The following is a 20,145-nucleotide window of genomic DNA, read 5'->3' on the forward strand; positions in this document are numbered from 1 at the left end:
AACGTAATTCACATGTTTTGTTTGTCTATCAATTTGAGGATGGAAAATAAAAGATAGTTTTATGTCTACCTTCAAAATTTTGAAAAGGATTTTCTAAAATCTTGATACAAATAGTGTACCTCCATGCAATATAATATCCTTGATTAATCTATAATAGTAATAGATATTGTCAAAAAATAATTTAGTTATTTTTTATTTTTATTAATGACAGATTTGTACATAATAAAAAATGTGCTATCTTAATAAAATGATCTATAATGACTGTAAAGGTAAAATTTACCCTTCAAATTAAATTACAAGATGGCATCAATTAAGAGTTTCTTGTAATTGGTGGTGTAAATTGAATCAAGCATTTAATAAGAACAAAAGAAGAATGAATACAAAACAAATAAAAATATACATATATATATATATATATAAGCAAATACATATTTTAAAACTTAGTCACAACTTGTTTACTAGGTTTTCATCCAATAAAGTATAAAAGAAAAAGAATAAAAGTTATATTTTTAGATAGTTACTTTTATTATCTTTCCAATGACATAAGAAATATGTAAATTTAATTTTAAAAACCAATAATTAGATTATCTTGTATATGAACATGTTTTGAAGATTAAACTAAATTATATTCTAAGATTTTAGGTTGAATGCATGTTAAAATAAATTAATTTTTATTCTTAGTAGTATAATAAATAAATATGTCATGAAATAATTGAAAACATATTCTAAAAAATTCTTATTTTTAAGAAATTATATTAAAAGCAATCTAGAACTTGATGCTCAGGCCATAAGTCTTACAATTTTTAGAAAACTTTCAAATTTTTTTTAAATAGGTAGTATAAAAAGAGGCAAGACTAAGACCATCTTTAGTCTTTTTAATACCTTTTATTTTTTATTTTTTAGTCTCAGTTTAAGATTCTCTAGCTTCTTTATAATTGACTATAGTCATTATAGGTTTTTTTTCTATTTTATGAATACCTCTTATTTGTCTACTTTTTCTTTTTTATTAATACGAGAATATATTTATTCTATAAATTTTTGTCTTAATTCATGTCTTTAACATTCACAAATTTATAATAAAAAAATACATAATCCTTTTAAGATCTTAATGTATAATTAATTCAATCTTTTCTTGATTCATGATGGTTTTTTATTATTAAATTCATGATAAATATACATTATGTATGAAAGAAATTATATAAACCTATTTTTTTAACACATATATAAAATTTAAATAAATATTTTTATAATTTATATTATAGTTAATTTTATATTTTTGATCCAATGCTTTAAAACATTATAAACCAATTTTCTTTATTAAAATTCTTTCAAAAAAAGGGAATTTAATTTTTTTTAATTTTTTATTTAATTATTAATTAAAAAATTAAGCACAATCAAATCTATTATAATAATTAATTTAATATTATTTATAATAATTAATAAATTTATATAAATTTTTAGATTTTGTATAATTATTTCAATTAAATATATAGTTTTTTAGCTTGATATTTTTACAAGAAATAATGATGATGTGAAAAAATATATATATTTTATTCCTAATATGTATATATGTATATATATATAAATATATATATATATATATGTATATATATATAAATATATATATATATATGTATATATATATATATATATATGTATATGTATGTGCATGTGCATGTATATTACCTTATATGGTAGAATTTTCTTTATCATTAAGTATTTATTAAAAATTATATAAAATATAAAATATCACACTTAATTAGAATTAGCATGATTAAAAAATTATTTAAAAAAATTAAACCATTTAAGATCTTAAATATTATGTAGAAGGTAGAAAAAACTGTGCATAGTTGTTGGTTCTTATTTTTTGTTCTTTTTACCACAATATTTTGCAAGATATTAATTAAGGCCTTGTTGATAGGTTCAGTTTTTTTGTAATTTATAAAATTAATATGTCTAAATAGAAATAATCCACCATCATTTGATTATTTTTGTTCAAAAAACATGTCCATTGATAACTAATGAAATCTAAACAATATCCAAACTTGATTATAATTTTTCAAAGTTATTGTAAAATATTACTAACAAACCCTCTGTGTTCCAAATGTAAAGTAGATAAAGAATAAAATGAAAGAGCAATAATTTAAAATGGAGTGATAGCAGTTCAATTTAACTTTGCGAAAGAGTGCAATAAAACAGACAGACATTACTGTGAGTAGTCACACCGAACATTTTACCACGTCTGATTGATAAGGAAATACATATACACACTTAAAAACAAATCTACAAATGCATAGAAAAAACAACATATGAATTTGATAGTTTATGGCAGAAGTTAAGGGCAAAAATGACAAGGTTGTTGCCAGCAGCTTGGAAGAGATAGAGTAGCCTCCCTTTTAATGAAAAAATGCTTCTCTCTTTATTTATTTACATACATACATATATATACATGCACACACACATACAAAAATGCAAAGTTGTTCAGATGTCACCCAAAAATGGCAGACGGAGGGTACAGTAACAAATTTCTTTGGAATAGCTGAATGATGTACTCTGGTAGACCTGAACACCACCATCAAAGCCTCCTCTCTCATCATGCAATGCAGCATAACCCACAAGTGAGCTGTGGTCACGAGCTGCAATTAGCAGTGAAAGCCACTGATCCATGTAAACAGAAGACAAAAGAAAAGGGTAAGGACTCAACACTCAGTCGTAATCATATGGACAGATACAGAAAGATCGATAGATAGATAGATAGATAGAGGCATTCGGTGATGCTATCGACGATCGATTGTAGCTGATCGCAGTACTGGAAATGGTGGTTGTGGAGGTGGTAGTGGTATTAGTAGTGTGAGAATCGAGCACTGCCTCCGACTTGATGGCTAGATGAGTCCGCTTCACCGCTTGAGATAGAGATCTCTCAACGCAACGAAAAAGGTGACAGAAAAGGGCTGTAGCCACACGCGCCACGGCCTGCTCCTCGGGCACCACCACTCGAGCACCACGCTCAAGCATCCCCATCTTGATCTTCTGAATTCCCAAGTCGCGTCGTCTGGCTCATCACAGTGGAATGAATTTCCCCGCTTTCTGACTAGGCACGTTCTCTGTACGCTCCAATGTCTGCTACGTGACAGGTGATATGGTAATTAAGTCTAGTGTCTCGTTTGCTTGGTCTAACAATGTGTGAACACTTCACCGCAGTGTCGCGGAACTCATCGTTGCCAGAGCTTGTTCGCAAGCTCCAACTACTTGTTCATGAGTGTAGCTCCCTGCGGGAGTACATTAATGCCGCTGCTTCGGAACAGCAGCAGCCTGGCATGCTCCTACGAGTGGCGCGGTGGGAATGTAGTTTTTGTTTTCTGATTCTAGTTGCTGTGATGCGAGTATGGGAATGGGAGTGCTTGGGTTCTAGAAGGTCCGCCTGTGCCACCAGTTTTGAGGGTTTTAGTGGATAAAGTGGTGATGCAGGAGCAAGCAATGAGGATCAATCCGTGAGTGGACATGTGACGGCCGGCTGCATTTGGGAGGTCTCAGCCGTGGTGTTGGAGTAGCTAGTTTCAAGCACGCTGGTGCACATGTTGAATCACCGCGCTCGAAGTTTGTGCAGTGTCTGGTGAAAATGGGTGGTCGCCCCATGCATCTGCCGAAACCGCTGGGTCCGTACCATGTTTCATTTGCTGATTTCGAACTGCGGCGAAGGATAGGTGAAGAAAGTGTTGCTGTTCATCCCTCAGATCCTGAAAAGAACGAGCTCAATTTGGACAATGTGCCGCCAATGCGATTCTTCTATCCCACAGGTGAGGATCCCAAGTGGCATCTCTCCGACACGCAGGCGCGGCGCTGGCTGCCGCATTTCAACTACACATGGGGCTACTTCTCCAAAATTATCCTACCGTCATCCTGCCTACGTCGCTTCGCCATTTGGGTCCTCACGTGTGCGTACGCCCACCCATCAATTCAAATGCTGCAAGCATCTGTCAGAATGCATAGAACTCTCGGCGATCATGTCTGAATTGTGCAATGTGCGTTAGGAATGTCGTCACAGACTTCTGACATTGGCAGTGGCAGGCTTCCTGCATCTGATTTTGTGGCTGCAGCTGCACTGCTCGGTGGCGAAGCCCGTCTTGATTCCGGAAGGCGAGGACAAGAATGGTCGATTGCCCGTGGTGATTTTCTGCCACGGCATGTGGGCTTGTCGCACAACCTATACGCTTGCCTGTTGCGACATTGCTTCACATGGTTACAGTGAGCACATGGACTGTTTTCCCTTTCCAAACCGTTCGTCTAGGGGCAGCTATCATACTTGCAATGTTACTTCTGTCCTCTAAGCAGAAAGAGCCACAGAGAGCGAGAGAGGGAGAGAGAGAGAGAGAGAGAGAATCAATTTTTGTGCAGAATTTAAGAGAATTGATCGCCATATATGTTGTCATGGCAGTTGTTGTAGCGGTGGAGCATTTAGATGGCTCAGCGGTTGCTGCTAAATACAGAGACGAGAAGGGCAAAAGCAAGTGGATTACTCATGCGTTCGCGGAACGGCCGTTCGACGATACGCCAATTGCAGACCGCTCCAAGCAACTCAGGCAGGTAACAACCTCGGGATAAAGATTCACATGTCAACCTGTTTAAGTTGCCGTGAATTCCTCGACTCATGTTCAGCAATACTTTGAGTGCAAGCTTCCATGAACTTAGCAGGATGTTGCTGGGATGAAGTGCAGCGAACAGACGAGGTCCGCAAGGTGGTCGATGTGTTGGAGATGCTCACAAGCGGGCTTCTCACACAGAAAGCCAATGCAGTGAAAGGAAAAACGGCCTTGGATCTGAGAAAGATTCGGGGACGCATGGACATGTCGCACTTGGCCATTCGAGGGCATTCATTTGGAGGCTCCACCGCCATAGTCGCTTGCGGGCTGGACAAGAGACTCAAATGCTGCATCGCTGAAGATGCGTGGTGGCAACCTATAGAGCAGGTAATTTACACACTTTACGACATTGAATGCAAGCATGTTGCACAAATGGCAAGAAGTCAATCGTTTTAAGGTGCTGAATTCTTTGCGTTGATGCAATAACTCACGAGTTATATTTCGTTGCTGTGGCTTCAGCTCGACTTTGACAGAGTGGCTGGCAAGGTTCCATTGCTTCTCGTCAATACGGAGCTCTTTGAGTGGAATGATCTACGTCGCTTGCGCACCCTTTTTCTTAAAGCACGAGCCGATGCGCGGCGTGATGAGCAGCCTCTGGTGACAGAACTGTTCACGATCAAGGGTGCGCGTCATATGGATCAGAGCGACTTTCCCGTGATGTGGCCAAGGATCTTCAAAGCAGCAAAGTACGTCTCGCAGCCCCTCCGCATAAATCGCTAAACAAAGAGGATTAAATCTACAATGATTCATCACCTTAGGGTCCTTGCTACACAAAGTGTTCCACCTACCTGTAGATTAGATTTTCTGTGGGGGAGAAAATAGACCCTCTTATGAGTTTTGGTAGCTTTCTGAAGCTTGTCTCTTGCTTGCAGATTGTCGGGTACGGTAGATGCGTCGCTCGTCAAAGATATCAACAGCAGACTCTCTCTTGAATTTTTGCATCGTAATCTGTTACCACCTGGTTCGTTCATCTTACTTATGGCACTCCTCGGGTAACGTTGTACTTTCTCGTCGTTGAAGCCTTGATTGGTGAAATTTCAATCCAGCATGTCTTACAGCATCATGTCTGCTTTGCGTGCAGGAACAGGAGCTCCGTACGCAGTAGAGATTCTCGAAACAGACACTGCTTATCTTCTCGATAGTACGCTTCCACAACCTGCAGAAAGATTGTCACCAGCAGAATCATCTGAGCAGCCGGAAGTAAGGACAGAATCGTTGTAGACACTGGGTTCATTTGTGCACCTTTGAAGCGTACGATGGCTAAATCACGACTTTCGAGCTTAGCATACGACTCTACGACGTTCCAAACTTTCTGAAAGGATTTCACGTAGAATCGGTGAAAACAAAAATATTCATCATGATGAAGACGTAATTGGTTCCTCTACCATCAGATGTGTGAGTTAGCACCTTCAATCAAGAATCACATAAAAAGCATCGTTATCAATGCATTTCCATCAAAAATCTTCAGAACCGCTTTGAAATGAACGATTCTTCACCGTGGGGATTCACTCCAATTCTTTTCTCTATCAAACACTGTAATCACTGACAGAGATGAACGATATTCAATACTAAATTCTGTGAAAGAGAACAGAGCATCATTGAAGTAAGATATCTCAAGCAGTCAAAAAATTTCACGCTATAATTGCTTGCAAATGAATTACTTCCAAAGGCCTTATGACAAGTTGCATGTTTATGATCATCAGGCAAGCTGCCAGAGACCATCCTGACTCCCGCTAACATCACATATCAAGATTCGAAGAGAATCTCACCACACATGCGAAGATAGCAGTGAGCCACGAAAACATGACGACTTCAAACCAATACGAACATTTGACTTCTATGATACATAGAGGAGAAACATAACCTGACTTCCGAATGTAGCATACTGGTCTCATCAACGGACATTGTCAGTATTTCTTAGACCTGATCTAGAAAACTACCTTTCCCACCGTTGCCCCATATTCCCTCAAGGTTCCATATGTTACTAATCCAACCATATTTGCAATTATATAATGGAAACCATCTGCCGAATTCCATATTGGCTGAGTCGGATAGTTGAATCTGCTAAAATTTACCAGGTAAATTTGTGCGGATAACACGATATGTGGCCAACAAGGATTTGACCAGTGGCCAGACCCAGCCAATCACCACCTTTGAAAACTCGATCCTTCCACCTCCGCTAATCGGATGCCTTTCATCCAGATTCTGGGATCGGAGACTGCTGAGGCTCTGCGAATGATCGCAAGCCTCTTTCGGCCACTCACGGAAGAAAGCAAGATATCCTATTGTACAAACATAGCATCCTGGCCTAACCCTCAAAGTACGTTCTCGGGGAACGCCAATGTAGAACAAGAGTAGCAAGAATTAGCTTGCAGAGTGTGTCTGTTAGACACGAATATCGACATCTTGTCCAACATCAAGAGAGTGATCGCAAGAATCAATCCAGATCGCAGCGATGGCGCAGGCAGTGAGGTGCGCGAGCATCGCGTCGTCGTCGTTCGTGAGGTCCGTGGAGCGACTGGGCGTGCAGAATGGGTCGCGCGTGGTGGCCAGGTTCTCGGTGCCGGGCAAGGCCAAGCAGGCTGCCAAGGCCGCGTCCAAGGCGGTGAAGAAGGCTTCGGGCTCCGGCGCTGGCAGGCCGCTGTGGTTCCCCGGCGCGCAGGCGCCCGAGTGGCTGGACGGATCCCTCCCCGGAGACTACGGATTCGACCCCTTGAGCCTGGGCAAGAGCCCGGAGTACCTGCAGATTGAGCTGGACTCGCTGAACCAGAACCTGGCCAAGAACGAGGCCGGAGATGTGATCGGAACCCGCATCTCGAAGAAGGAGGAGATCGCCCCAACCCCGTTCCAGCCGTACAGCGAGGTGTTCGGCCTGCAGAGGTTCAGGGAATGCGAGCTGATCCACGGGCGCTGGGCCATGCTTGCCATATTGGGGGCCCTGTCCGTGGAGGCGTTCACGGGCGTGACATGGCAAGATGCCGGCAAGGTAGGGCTTCTCATTGTGTTGTAAGTCGAGAATTGTTGGTGTTGGTGTCGGTGAGTGGGAGAGTGCCCCTGTTTGATTACGAGCACCGGCTTGGTTTGCTAGCCGTGCGAGAAGGTGTGAGTCGAAGGCCGTGAGGATCCCGATTAGGAGCCCTAGCGTGACGGTGCCTGTCGCCGACGCATTGTTTGTAAATGATTGAGCGGGTACGTCCGGAGTTGTGGTTGGACTCATGAAGAATGTTGTCTGGCGTGTTCGGTGGGTGATGAGTGATGAGGGATTTGGTGGGTCGGAATGCACGAGCAATGGGTATGTGGCTGACGCGGGTCGGTTGCAATGGGAGTACAGGTTGAGTTGGTGGACGGTGCTTCATACTTCGGGCTGCCCCTGCCGTTCAGCATCACCAGCCTGGTTTACATCGAGGCATTTTTGGTGGGATTCATCGAGTTCCAGAGGAACGCGGAGCTGGACCCCGAGAAGCGTCTTTATCCGGGCGGGAAGTTCTTCGACCCACTGAACTTCGCGGACACGGAGGACAAGAAGGAGACATTGAAATTAGCCGAAATCAAGCACGCGAGGCTGGCGATGGTTGCCGCTTTGGGTTTCGCAGCGCAGGCCGCTGCCACGGGCAAGGGACCCCTGGACAACTGGGCCACTCACCTGGCGGACCCCCTGCACACCACAATCTTCGACACGTTTTCGAAGTGAAGTAGGATGTTGATTGTAGTCGGAAGATGAGAGTATGAAACTGTAAGCAGGCAATGTAATTTAAATGAAGTCAATATTCTTGTTCTGTACGATGCGGAGTGTGTGGTGTGGAGACATGGGTGTGGCGCATCCCGGAGGCGGAGGTGTAGATGGTGGGTTGTGTAGGTGCTGGGACAGGACCCCATCGGTCGGGGTGATTGGCGTGGATTACGCATGACGAGGAATGTTGTTTTGAGTGCCGCGAATCGCAGTGTCGGTTGCCGCCGCTGTGCCAGTCTGCTCCCCGGCACCATCGTCTGGGCGCGATCGAGTTGGAAAATGGAATGGAGGTCGAAGTTACTTGCTGAATAACCCTTGTTGGAGATGCAGTTATGCGTCAAGAATGTAATGTGAATCATTTTTTACTTGACAGGATTCCCGGTGATTATGTTGTATTGTTCTTTGTGTTGCGATATTGTATCGTCCCTGTTCAACCAGGTTTCCTTTCTGCGAAATGTCTCTATTTGAAACTGGCATTGTCCAGGAACTTAGAGTGTATGCAGCATTTGTTGTGTGGACGATGAAATGGATGTAAATGTCAACAGCAGATGATGGTTATCTACTCTGGAAGTGGTGGTAACGATGAAATTTTCTCCATGAAGCAGAATCAGAGGGGAGAATTCAATATGTCTGTGGGCTCCTTTGAACCTTTTAGCATAGAAGTCATGGCGGTGCAACATGACCATAATCACCTAAATCTGACATAATTCACACGCTTGAAAATTGACACATCTGAAAGTTATCAACTCTTGAATATCTTTGTAATAAATGTTTCAGAATTTTTTTATTGAGTGTCTCCGCTCTGTCATGATCTCATCAGTACATCTCATACTAGAATCTTAAAAAAAGAACTATGCGATTATGAACTCATCATTTTGAGAAACTCAACACACAATAAGAACGGAAACTTACAAAGAAGTACGTATCTACATATACCCAAACAATACCGTCAAGAGTAGCCGAAGTTAACCTATTTGGTTGTAAAATTATGAATGTGGTTTGCATATTGCATAGATTTACTCAAGTCTCTAACTTAACAACTTCTTTGCAACATAAAAAGTAAACTAATTGGTGCTAGACTAACTATTTTGATTGGACTTTGGGAAACAAAAAAGAATTATTCAGACTGATTCTTTTTATCATTTACAAAAGAATCCTTATTGTCAGTAATCTAAAAGATTTAACGTTGCTCAAAGAACCACAATAGCAAATAATGTCTTGTTATCTTTATTATATTTCTTCACTTTTATTTGCATAAGATTGGTGAAAGATATTTGTAAATTGATGGATGGAAATTGTGAAGAACATCATTTAGAATAGCACTTAGAGACTTATTGAAACCAAAGTTTTATATTTTTTTTTTGTATAGTTACAAACAAAGAAAAATTAAGTCTAATTGGCTTTGGAGAAGCTGTGGCACTCTTATTATGCATATGACTAATTATAATAAGAAGTTCAACTAATCAAAGCACTTCATTTTTAAAAAATCAAACATCCTAAATGTATTTAAAGATAGAATGATAAAAATATTACCTAAATGGTAAAGAAAATAGGGGCTGCATTTTGCATGAGTGATTATCTTTTAATTCAAGTGGACCCCTTTCACAAAATTTAAAAATAAAATCTACTAGGATATTGATAAAATTTTATTTAAAGCATTGCATAAGATTATAAAAAACTCAAATTTGAAATAAATATAAATTTATACATATTAAATTGGAGTTCAAATAAATTTATTGCATCTATATACATATTTATCCTATTAGTAAAAATAAACTAAGATAAATATTAAAAGAAATAAAAATAAGGTTAAAGCTACCTTTGATAAAATTGTAAAAATAATTTAAGTTACAAAATTCTAAGTTAAAATAAATAAATAAATAATTAAAATGAAGTGGTTTTGTGGTGTTATATTAAAAATGCTCTTTGATATGAATGTTTCTTATTAGAACTTACATTCAAAACTTTTGACTTATTTTACAGAATTCGAAAGAATTATTTAAAAAAAATTTAGTAATCTTTAAGCTTAGAAAAACTAAATTGCAACCAATTCTCAAACAAATTTATCAAAAAAAAATTTGATTTAAATTAATAGTATAAAAAAATATTGATTTGAGTGATTGAATTTGTAGATTTTAGAAATACTCACTAGTATAAATATCATAGGACTAAGTTACTTTTCTTATTTATGAGTTGACTTCTATTCAAGCAAATAAGATCCTTTGAAATCTTTTTGGTAGTAGCAAGTAATTTTTGCTACTAAAATACCATCCAAAGTCAAAAAATTATGGATGATTTAGACAAAAATAAATGCTTTGGGCTTTGAATCTATAATAATGTATCTTAGATAATGTATGTAAAAAATAAAAAATACATGTGCATAAATGTAAAAATATTCAAATAAAAAAAAATTAGATTGATAAAATAAGATTTTTATATCTAAAAAAGAAATAAAAGAGAATAAAAAAAATAAATATCCAAAAAAATAATAAATAGTACTCTAATTACTTACCTTATCATATTTCCATAAAGAGAGATAAAAGTAGATTTAACAATGAATCTTTTACAACATAAATTTTCTCCTAAGTTTACCTTGGTTAGAAATATTAGATCCTAAGTAGCTTTTGATTTTTTGCTTCATCATAGTCCATTATTGAAAAATAAGCATTATGAAGTCACTATACTTAATATTCGTAAGGGTGTACATAAAGAGAGTATGGAGTAAGATATCTTTGACTTCCAACACCTAATACTTATAGGTAGTAGTTGCTACTCTAAAAGACAACTTCTACTCTTTGACTTTTATACACATGGTCCTAGGATCCTTTGGCATCTTATTAACTACAAAGATATCTTATGTCAAATATTAATTACTCTTATCTAGTCTTCAGATATTCTCTAGTTTATACTTTATCCTCTTGACTTTGACTCTTGGTCTTAAATTTCATCCTATATCCATATGATGTCTCTTTTAACTATCAAGAGTCAATCCTTTGACTATTAGTAATTTACTTAAGGTAATAATTTCTATAAGGTAACTTATTCTACTTTCAATTTTACTTACTTACTTTAATACTCCTACTTTGCTATTAGTTAAAAGGCTTTCAATCCTAATGCTTTTGTTAACATATGATGTCTATTCTTTACTAATATTTTTATCAACAAATTAGCAAGCATGTCTTCTATTGTACAATATTTCATATCAATGACATCCATTTCAATCTTCTCTTTTATAAAATATTGTTGAATGTCAATGTGCTTGGTCTTTGAATGATGTTTTGGATTCTTTGCAAATACAAGATATCCTTGATTGTTACACTTTATTAAATTTCTTTTTATTTTCAATACTCTAATATCCTCTAAAAGTTGTCTCAGCCATATTGCCTCCATTGCACAATAGCTTGCTGCCATATACTCTGCCTCCATTGTTGATCTTGTAATTTTTGGTTGTCTCTTACAATTCCATGAAATATCTTCCATTCTAACAAAAAATACATATCCCATTGTTGATGTTCTATCATTTGTATCTCCAGCCCAATCTACATGATAATAACTATGCAAACTAATGTTATCACATCTAAGACATAATTTGAAATGCAAAGTGTCTTTTAAGAAACCTCATGATTCTTTTGATGGTTGCTCAATAGATTGGTCTAGCCTTTGACATATATTGGCTAACAACATTCACTGTATATGCAAGATCCACCTTTATGCCAATCATTGTATACATAAGTAAATCCATTATTGCCTTATATGAAATATCTTGGACTTAACCTTCAACTTCAGCAAATTCTTCATTTGTGAACTTCATCAACTTTAAATTGACCTCTAAAGTTGTTCCAATAGCCTTACATTCTTGTATATTGAATCATTTCAAGTCTTCTTCAATGTACTTGCTTTGGCTCATAATAATGGTCTTCTTAGTACAATCTTTTACAAATTCCACTCCTAAACAATGATAAAGCTCTTTCAAATTATTCATTTCATACTTATTTTCTAACTTTGCCTTTAATCAATCCATTATCTTCACAATATTGGTTAAGATGATCAAATCATTAACATAGAAGATGAAAATCAATATAAACTTACTTGATTGCTTTACATATAAGGAATGATTAGATTCATTCTTTTCAAATCCTTCATTCACAAAGAATGTATCAATGTATTTATATTATATACTTAAAGATTGCTTGAGCCTATACAAGGCTTTCTTAACTTATAAACAAGATGTTGTTTGCCTTCTTCTATAAATCCTTTAAGTTACTCCATATAGATGTCTTCTTTTAGATTTCCATTCAAGAAAGCTGTCTTCACAACCATTTGATGTATCTCAAAGTCCATTACTACTTCAATTATAACAATAGTTCTAATAGTAGTGAATTTGGCCACATAAACAAATGTCTCATTGAAATCAATATTAGCAACTTGTAAATAGTCTTTCATAACCAATCTAGACTTATATCTCACAATATTGTCTATTGCATCTCTTTTGATTCTAATGATCCACTTACAACTAATTGAAGATTGATTTGGTGGAAGTTGAGACAATTTCCATGTTCCATTATCTATGAGTGATTTATACTCTTCTTCCATGGCATTTTCTCACTTCATAGTATTTGTGGACTTCATTGCATTACACAAACTCAATAGATCAGTAAAAAGTATAATATTGGCATATTTTTTACTTACTTGAGGGAAGATGTCATTCTTCTACTACGTACTAAGTTTTTTTCTATTTTTTAAAGGATATCTCGTTTTACTTGAGGAAGCTTCACCTTCATTCAATTCAAGGTTTTTTGTAAGCTTCTTCTTTCTTAAAATTTACTTCTTCACATTCAAAGATTGGTACTGCTTATCATCATCATCATCTTCAACATCCTCATTGTCTTCATTGCTAGTTCTAGCAATTCTAAGCATACTATGATCTACCTTCTTTGACTCTTCATCTTGATATGAATTTCTACCATCATCAATATCATCATCTTCTTCTTCTTTCTTTGTTGAAATTAAAGATGTATCCACAGACACAACATTATTTCTACTTAAATACATCTTTAAGTGCTCATAAGTACTCTTATGCTCCAAAAATTCTACATTACAATTCTTGATGATCTTCTTGGTTTCTAAACATATTAATCTATATACCTTAGTATCTTTATAATATCCAACAAATACACATTTTTTACCTTTTACATTAAGTTTAGACTTCATACAATGTGATACCTTTGCATAGGCAATGTATTTAAGAATTTTCATGTATGAAATACAAGGTTTCTTGCTACTCCAATCTTTTTGTGGAATCATTGATATAAGTATATTTGTTAGGTACCTATTCTTTGTATAGACTATATTTACCATTGCTTCCGCCTAATACTCATATCAAAAGTTTTGGATATGAAGCATACTCTTTACCATCTCTACAATAGTAGAATTTAACTCTTTCAGCAACTCTATTTTGATGTGGAGTATAGAAAGTAAACGATTGTCTTGCAATACCTTGAATCTTTAAGAATTTATCAAAATATTTTGACATGTACTCACTTCCATTATCCATGTGCAATACTTTGAGCTTGTATCCACATTATTTCTTTATAAGAGCCTTAAACTTCTTAAACCTTGAGAAACATTCATTCTTGACTTTAAAGATGTAAATCCATACTTTTCTTAAAAAATTATCCATAAATGTGATAAAGTACCTTGCTCCTCCAATTGATGGTGTCTTCATTGGTCTACAAACATCAAAATATACAATCTATAATAATTTGATAGCACATTGTCGTATGGCATGATTTGTTATCTCGAAATATTTTGGGTATCTAGCTGTAGAGAGTGTAGCTTAAACCTTTATATAATTCTTGTCTTAGCTTCCAAAAATCCTTTATTTTTGTATAAAACTCCAAATATAATAAAATCCCTTCAAAACATATTTTTTCCGCGAAGGATTTTCTTATCCCAAACTTTAGAAAATCATAACTATTGATCTAACTGTTTAGTTTGTCTCAAATTTATAGGATAGTTAGAATTCACCCTTAACTTTTACTTCAAAAAATACCAACTACAAATTCACTCTCAAACTTTTGGTATCTAAGAAATCCAAGCAGGTACTCTAAACCCTAATTTACAAGCATCCAAAAAACTATTTTCCTTATATCTCAAGAATCCAAATTCCAAATTCTACAAAACTTATGTAGAAAGCTTTATGATAAGATTGTACACAATCTTAGAAATTTTGAATCAAAACCTCATCAAATTGTCTAAGATATAGCTCAAATCACAAGCACAAATAAATCGGGCTACTTACTACCCTTAGATTCCAAGTACTGACTTCAAAAATCCAATAACTCCTTCACTTCAATTTGGAATCCAATAAGCAGTATGTAAAAAGTATAGCTGCAAAAAGTATAGCTGCAAAAGTGCTCTCTCCAGTCGCAGTCGCCAATCCTCAATTGTTGTCCGTATGCATGCATTATGCCCAAAAGAGTGACAGTGGATCCAAAACTAACACCTTAACTTTGAGTGCCTACAACTTCTTAATAAAAACCCCAAATAACACAAAACTTGTACCAAAACCAAAGCCAAAAACCTAAACCGTTTGAATCTAGCCTTCAAAACTCAAATGGCCTCGAGAAATTAACCCTTATCCCTAATATGGCCTCGGGCAGCCTCTTCAAAGTCCATTGGTCATGATTTTTGACCAATAGGAATGGAGATTTTTATCATTCATCTCCATTCATCTATATTGGTGCCCTAATTACTCCCTTTGCTACCAAAATCCTTCTTCAATCCTTTTTTTTATAAGATTTAGATAATTTATGTTCTAAATATCAAATAAAAGAACCAAAATAAATTTCTAAAGGTCACCAATGTCTAACAAAGGTAACTCTAAATATTTAGAAGTTACTATGAACTAAACCAATATTAAAAGCCACTATCAAGAAGAAAATTAAAGTTATACAAATTCTATAGTAGTTTTTTTTAAACAACCTCTTCTCAAGATAATAACCAAATCATAATCTACAACCAACTAAAATCTACTAACATAGCTCTTACTATGTTACTTAATAAATTATATATTAAGTACATAATTACATTATTTTCATATAATAACCGAACTACAATACGACAACGTATTGAAACTCCTCTTGGAAATGAAGTCCTTTGTTGTTTGCCTTATAAACATCCTTTACAAGCAAGTATGAAGGCATTGTGGCTGAATTAACTAAGATCTAAGGTACTTACCATGAATTGGAGCTCCTTCATTCTTTTGGCATTCAAATAACAAAGTCATTGATGCCAAATTCCAAATTTGTCATGATCTTGTAGAAAATTAGTAAATACTTCTATTTCTACTCTATTCATCTTCTTACAATTGATGACGTAGAAGTTGCCATTTCTAAGGCCTTTGGCAACATATTGTCTACCTAATGTCTTCACAAAATATCCATTTTTACCAAATTGAACTTTACAACCATGTAATAGAAGTTCAATCATCAAAAGAAGGTTTTTCTTCATCTTTGGTATATATAAGACCTCCTTCAATTTGATTCTATTAAGATGGTCCTTCAACAATTTCTACAACAATAGATCCAATTCCAATGGCTTGTATCATGCCATTGTCTTTCAACCAAACTTTGGTTGCTAAAATTTCTTCACAAGTATTAAATGAACACTTGTATGGTATCATATACTTAGTAGTACCAAAATCTATAATCTATTTAGATATAGCAACCATAGAGGCTCCTTCACTTACTATGAAAGTATAGTCATTTCCATTAAAGTTATCACGAGCATTATTTGCATTCTTTCTATCTCTTTTTTTTTTTTTTTTTTTTTTTTTTTTTTAATAACTTCGTACCAATTTTTAGTAAAGTGACCTAATTTTCTATAAATATAGTAATTTTTTATATTATTTTTTAAAATATTATATTGAATAGAATAACTATCTTTTTATTATTTTAAAAATAAAACTAAATCATCACTATGAAGCTTCTTTTCTTTCCTCTTCATCACTTCCTTCATATTGATAGATTCAAATGCCACTATGGGATAGTTTTAGGATTGGAGAAGGCTCATGAGTAATGTTAATACAATGTTCTTATGATCAACTAGATTGTTGACAATTGGTAGTGTGATGGACATATACATATAAGTTAGTAATCACTTATATAAATATGTAGAAATAGATAGAAGTAAATAAAAGTAAATCAATTCTATAATATCTTTTAAGAAAGCTTCGTAAGAACTTCATAGACATTTCTTTGACTTTATAGGTGTCCATTGTTGATTTTTAGGTTAAAAAATTTGTCAGCAAGTTAACTATGTGCCATATATGTTGGAAGCTTGAAGAATAAACTAACTATATGGTAATAATTTAGAAAAACTTGCCTTATAAGTCAAGGCATGTATCCTACAAAGTCAACACATATTGAAGGTCCTATAGAAAATTACCACGTAGTCCTTAATTAGATATTATATATAGAGACAAGAATGAAGCCTTCTTCACTTTTGTCAACTCTTTTCTTATTTCTAGTCTAGTTTCAAGAGTCTCAAGTTTTCTTGTCTTTTGGCAATAAGCCATTTCAATTTCTTTTTAATATATGTACTTTGTTATTTTTATTTTGTCATTTTTTCTTTGACATAGATTTCAATGATTTATGCATCATCTTCCAATTCATATTCTTGACAAATTGACAAGAGTACACTTATAATATCAAAGCTTATTCTTGTCTTGATTAAGAGTAGATTATTCTTTTTTCATGATAAGACATAATCATATTAGAAATTACAAATTACTCTCTTCTAAATTGATATTGTTCTTAATATTTTATTTTTTGTGAAGTCTTTTCTTCTAGTTGTGTTGAATGGTATTAGATATTTTTCTAAATATTATTATGGCAGAGCTTATTGAAATGAAGAGTGCAATGGCACAAATGTTAGAAAAATTGATAGACTTGATGCTTGCAATGCATCAACTTAGCTTACCACCACAAGGATTAACAAGAATGGTAGCAAGTGAGGATATAGAGATGATTAGATCTGCCTCAACATTTGCACAAAATCATATCTCTCCTCCTATGGTGGAACATCCTTCAAATGTTAGTGAACCAAGAGTTATTCTGCCCAAGAAGTTTAATGGTACAAGATCCAAATTTTGATGATTTATGAATCAAGTATAATTTGTGATTGAACTTGAACCTCAAAGCTATTCAATTCGAAGATCACAAGTTAGATTCATTAATATGCTTCTTTCAGGTTCAACACTATCATGGTTTTTTTTTTTTTTTCTTGAATGACGAGATCTAATATTAGATAATCTAGAGGCATTTTTGGCAAAATTTTGGTCCATGTATAGAAAACATGATGCAACTCATGTTGCAACCATCAAGATTCATATTTTATAATAAGGCAATTGATCTGTAAAATTATATGCTTCATAGTTTTGATGATTTGCAACTAATATCAAAAAGGATGATGTTGCACTTATTAGCCAATTTTTCTATAGATTATAATATGAAGTAAAGAAATTGATGCACAACTTATTTGATTCTCAAACATTGTGTCAAGCAATTAACTTTGCTATGAAGTGCAACAATCAAATTTTCAAATTTCGATTTGAGAGTCACACAAGTGAACCTCAATGTTACTACAATTTGATAGCAACACCAAGATCTCTTCAACACATACATTCAAAAATAGAATATATGCAAATCAATATAGTACAATTTAAATCTCTTACTGAGAAAGAAAAGACTCATCGCCTTCTCAAAGGATTGTGCTTATACTGAGCAAAACGTAAACACACTACTAAACATTGTCCAAAAAAGTGACAAAACCACATAATGAAGAGTACAACTTTCAAAGAAGAAAATGTGTTGGAAAATAAATTTGTCTACCTATAATAGAAACTATACAGCTAAAAGCTTGTACAATTTCTAATGAAGGTCCTATCCTCTCTTCAAAACTCTTTTTTTGTTTTATAATAAATGTGCATTTAGGACCTAATAATTATAAAGCCTTCACCTTGATAGATTTAGGAGCTTCAACTTATTTTTTAGATGTAGAATTTGTTAAAAGTCATAAAATACTATTAATACAAAAAACTAAACCTATTCATATAGAAATCATAGATGGTTGTCGATTATCTTCTATAGATATTATTCATTCAATACTTCCTATAGATGTAGTAATAAAAAATCATAGTAGTTGCGTAATCTTTAATATAATTAGATCTCTTTCTAATCCAGTCATTTTAGATTTATCATGGTTAAAAAATTATAATCCTTACATAGATTAGATTTCTTATATTCTTGATTTTTTTAAAAGTATAATTAAGAGTAAAATTAATCTAGTAGAAAGTCATAAATATAGCACAATAAAACCTGTGTTTTTAAGATTTTTTGGACAGTCCGATCATAAGATATGAGCTATTGAAGTTTAGGAAATATTTCTTATAAGGATATATAAGATTTTAAGATAATTTATCATACATTTGGATATTTTTTTGGTACTTGGGTTTATGTTTTGATATTATTGTTCTAAAAGGAAATATATTATGTATATAAACTTGGTACTTTTATATCTTAGACTTGATTGAGCATATAATGGCAGCCAATAGCCCAACGGTTTTTTAAGGCAAATTATTTCTATCCTAACAACAAATCTTCCAATCTCAATTTCTTATGATTCTACATTGATGATAGTGTCATATTGCATGGTTTTCTATCTAGAAATATAATGGGTACCTAGCTGTAAAGAGTTTAATTTTAACTTATTGGCCAAGCTCTAATAAGTTATTTAACCTTTAAAGTAGAAGACAAATAAATACTACAATATCAAAAAGATATTGTATTAGTAAAATCTTTTATATTTAAGAAGATTTATACATAAGGCTTTCTAAAATATCTAAGAATTTCCTAACATTCTTGGTTATACCAAATCATAATTAACCATTTACTAGTAAGTTAGATTTTTAATAATTCTAAAGAAAATCCATAATCTCCTCTCAAAAATTTATCTTTATATCAAAATTTAATCATAGCTCTATATATCTATCTTCAACATATATATATATATATATATATATAAAGTCTTGACTTCTAAAAAATCTCTTTACTTTATATAAAATACTCAAATCATAATAAAATCCCTTCAAAACCTATTTTTTTTTACAAAAGTTTTTTTTCTTCTTGAAGTTTTGAAATTCATATTTTTCAATCTATAAATTCAATTTTTGTCAAATTTACAGATAATATAGAATTTACTCTAAAAAATTACCACAAAAATTTAACTATAAATTTGCTACCAATCATTTGGTATCTTAAAAGTCCTAGTAGGTACTTTAAACCCTAATTCACAAGCAATTGAGTACTATTAACTTAACATCTCACAAATACCAAAATCCAAATGCCACAAAATTTATACATAAAATTTATTAATATGATTACACACATTATTGGAAATTTTGAGCCTAAATTTCATTACATTGCTTAAGACATTGCTCAAAATACAACCACTAGGAAATCATGTCACTTACTATTCTTAGATTTGCTAGCATTAATTTCAACCTCTAATATCTCGCTCATTTCAACTTAGAATCCATCAAATAGTATGCCAAAATTATAGTACAAAAAATATTTTCTTCAACCTCAGTTGCCAATCTTGTATTTCTTTCTATAAGCATGCATTGTATCCAAAAGAAAGACAGTAGGTACAAAATCGACACCTCAACTTTGAGCACCTACATCTCCTTATAAAAACTCCAATTGACTCAAAATT

General features: G+C 34.0%; 2 protein-coding genes and 1 long non-coding RNA gene across 4 annotated transcripts; all 3 read left to right on the plus strand.

Annotated features, from left to right (window-relative positions):
* Positions 1–3,160: 3,160 nt before the first annotated feature.
* LOC112289615 (uncharacterized) lies at positions 3,161–6,101 on the plus strand. Its single transcript, XM_024534961.3, has 7 exons — positions 3,161–3,935; positions 4,069–4,245; positions 4,436–4,584; positions 4,716–4,967; positions 5,100–5,326; positions 5,513–5,601; positions 5,722–6,101. Exons 1-7 carry the CDS (start codon positions 3,620–3,622, stop codon positions 5,859–5,861), a joined length of 1,350 nt encoding a protein of 449 aa, XP_024390729.1. The 5' UTR covers positions 3,161–3,619; the 3' UTR covers positions 5,862–6,101.
* Positions 3,180–3,583, plus strand: LOC149988069 (uncharacterized). Of its 2 annotated transcripts, none has more exons than XR_016505905.1 (2): positions 3,180–3,337; positions 3,458–3,583. It is a non-coding gene; the product is annotated as an uncharacterized LOC149988069 (long non-coding RNA). The 2 variants fall into 2 exon arrangements; XR_016505906.1 differs by having other exon boundaries at positions 3,469–3,583.
* An 874-nt stretch (positions 6,102–6,975) lies between the features above and the next one.
* LOC112289616 (chlorophyll a-b binding protein CP29.1, chloroplastic) lies at positions 6,976–8,420 on the plus strand. Its single transcript, XM_024534963.3, has 2 exons — positions 6,976–7,626; positions 7,972–8,420. Exons 1-2 carry the CDS (start codon positions 7,096–7,098, stop codon positions 8,329–8,331), a joined length of 891 nt encoding a protein of 296 aa, XP_024390731.1. The 5' UTR covers positions 6,976–7,095; the 3' UTR covers positions 8,332–8,420.
* The last annotated feature ends 11,725 nt before the right edge of the window (positions 8,421–20,145 follow it).

The sequence above is a fragment of the Physcomitrium patens genome, chromosome 12 (assembly GCF_059467195.1).
Source record: "Physcomitrium patens ecotype Gransden chromosome 12, ASM5946719v1, whole genome shotgun sequence".
NCBI classification, from domain to species: Eukaryota; Viridiplantae; Streptophyta; class Bryopsida; order Funariales; family Funariaceae; genus Physcomitrium; species Physcomitrium patens.

Excerpts from the sequence above, each read along its gene's own strand:
- LOC112289615 (XM_024534961.3), top strand. The coding sequence starts at position 3,620 with ATGGGTGGTCGCCCCATGCATCTGCCGAAACCGCTGGGTCCGTACCAT. Across the intron at positions 4,246-4,435 it reads CATTGCTTCACATGGTTACA|TTGTTGTAGCGGTGGAGCAT; the intron begins GTGAGCACATGG and ends TTGTCATGGCAG. Across the intron at positions 4,585-4,715 it reads GCTCCAAGCAACTCAGGCAG|CGAACAGACGAGGTCCGCAA; the intron begins GTAACAACCTCG and ends GATGAAGTGCAG.
- LOC112289616 (XM_024534963.3), top strand. The coding sequence starts at position 7,096 with ATGGCGCAGGCAGTGAGGTGCGCGAGCATCGCGTCGTCGTCGTTCGTG. Across the intron at positions 7,627-7,971 it reads CATGGCAAGATGCCGGCAAG|GTTGAGTTGGTGGACGGTGC; the intron begins GTAGGGCTTCTC and ends ATGGGAGTACAG.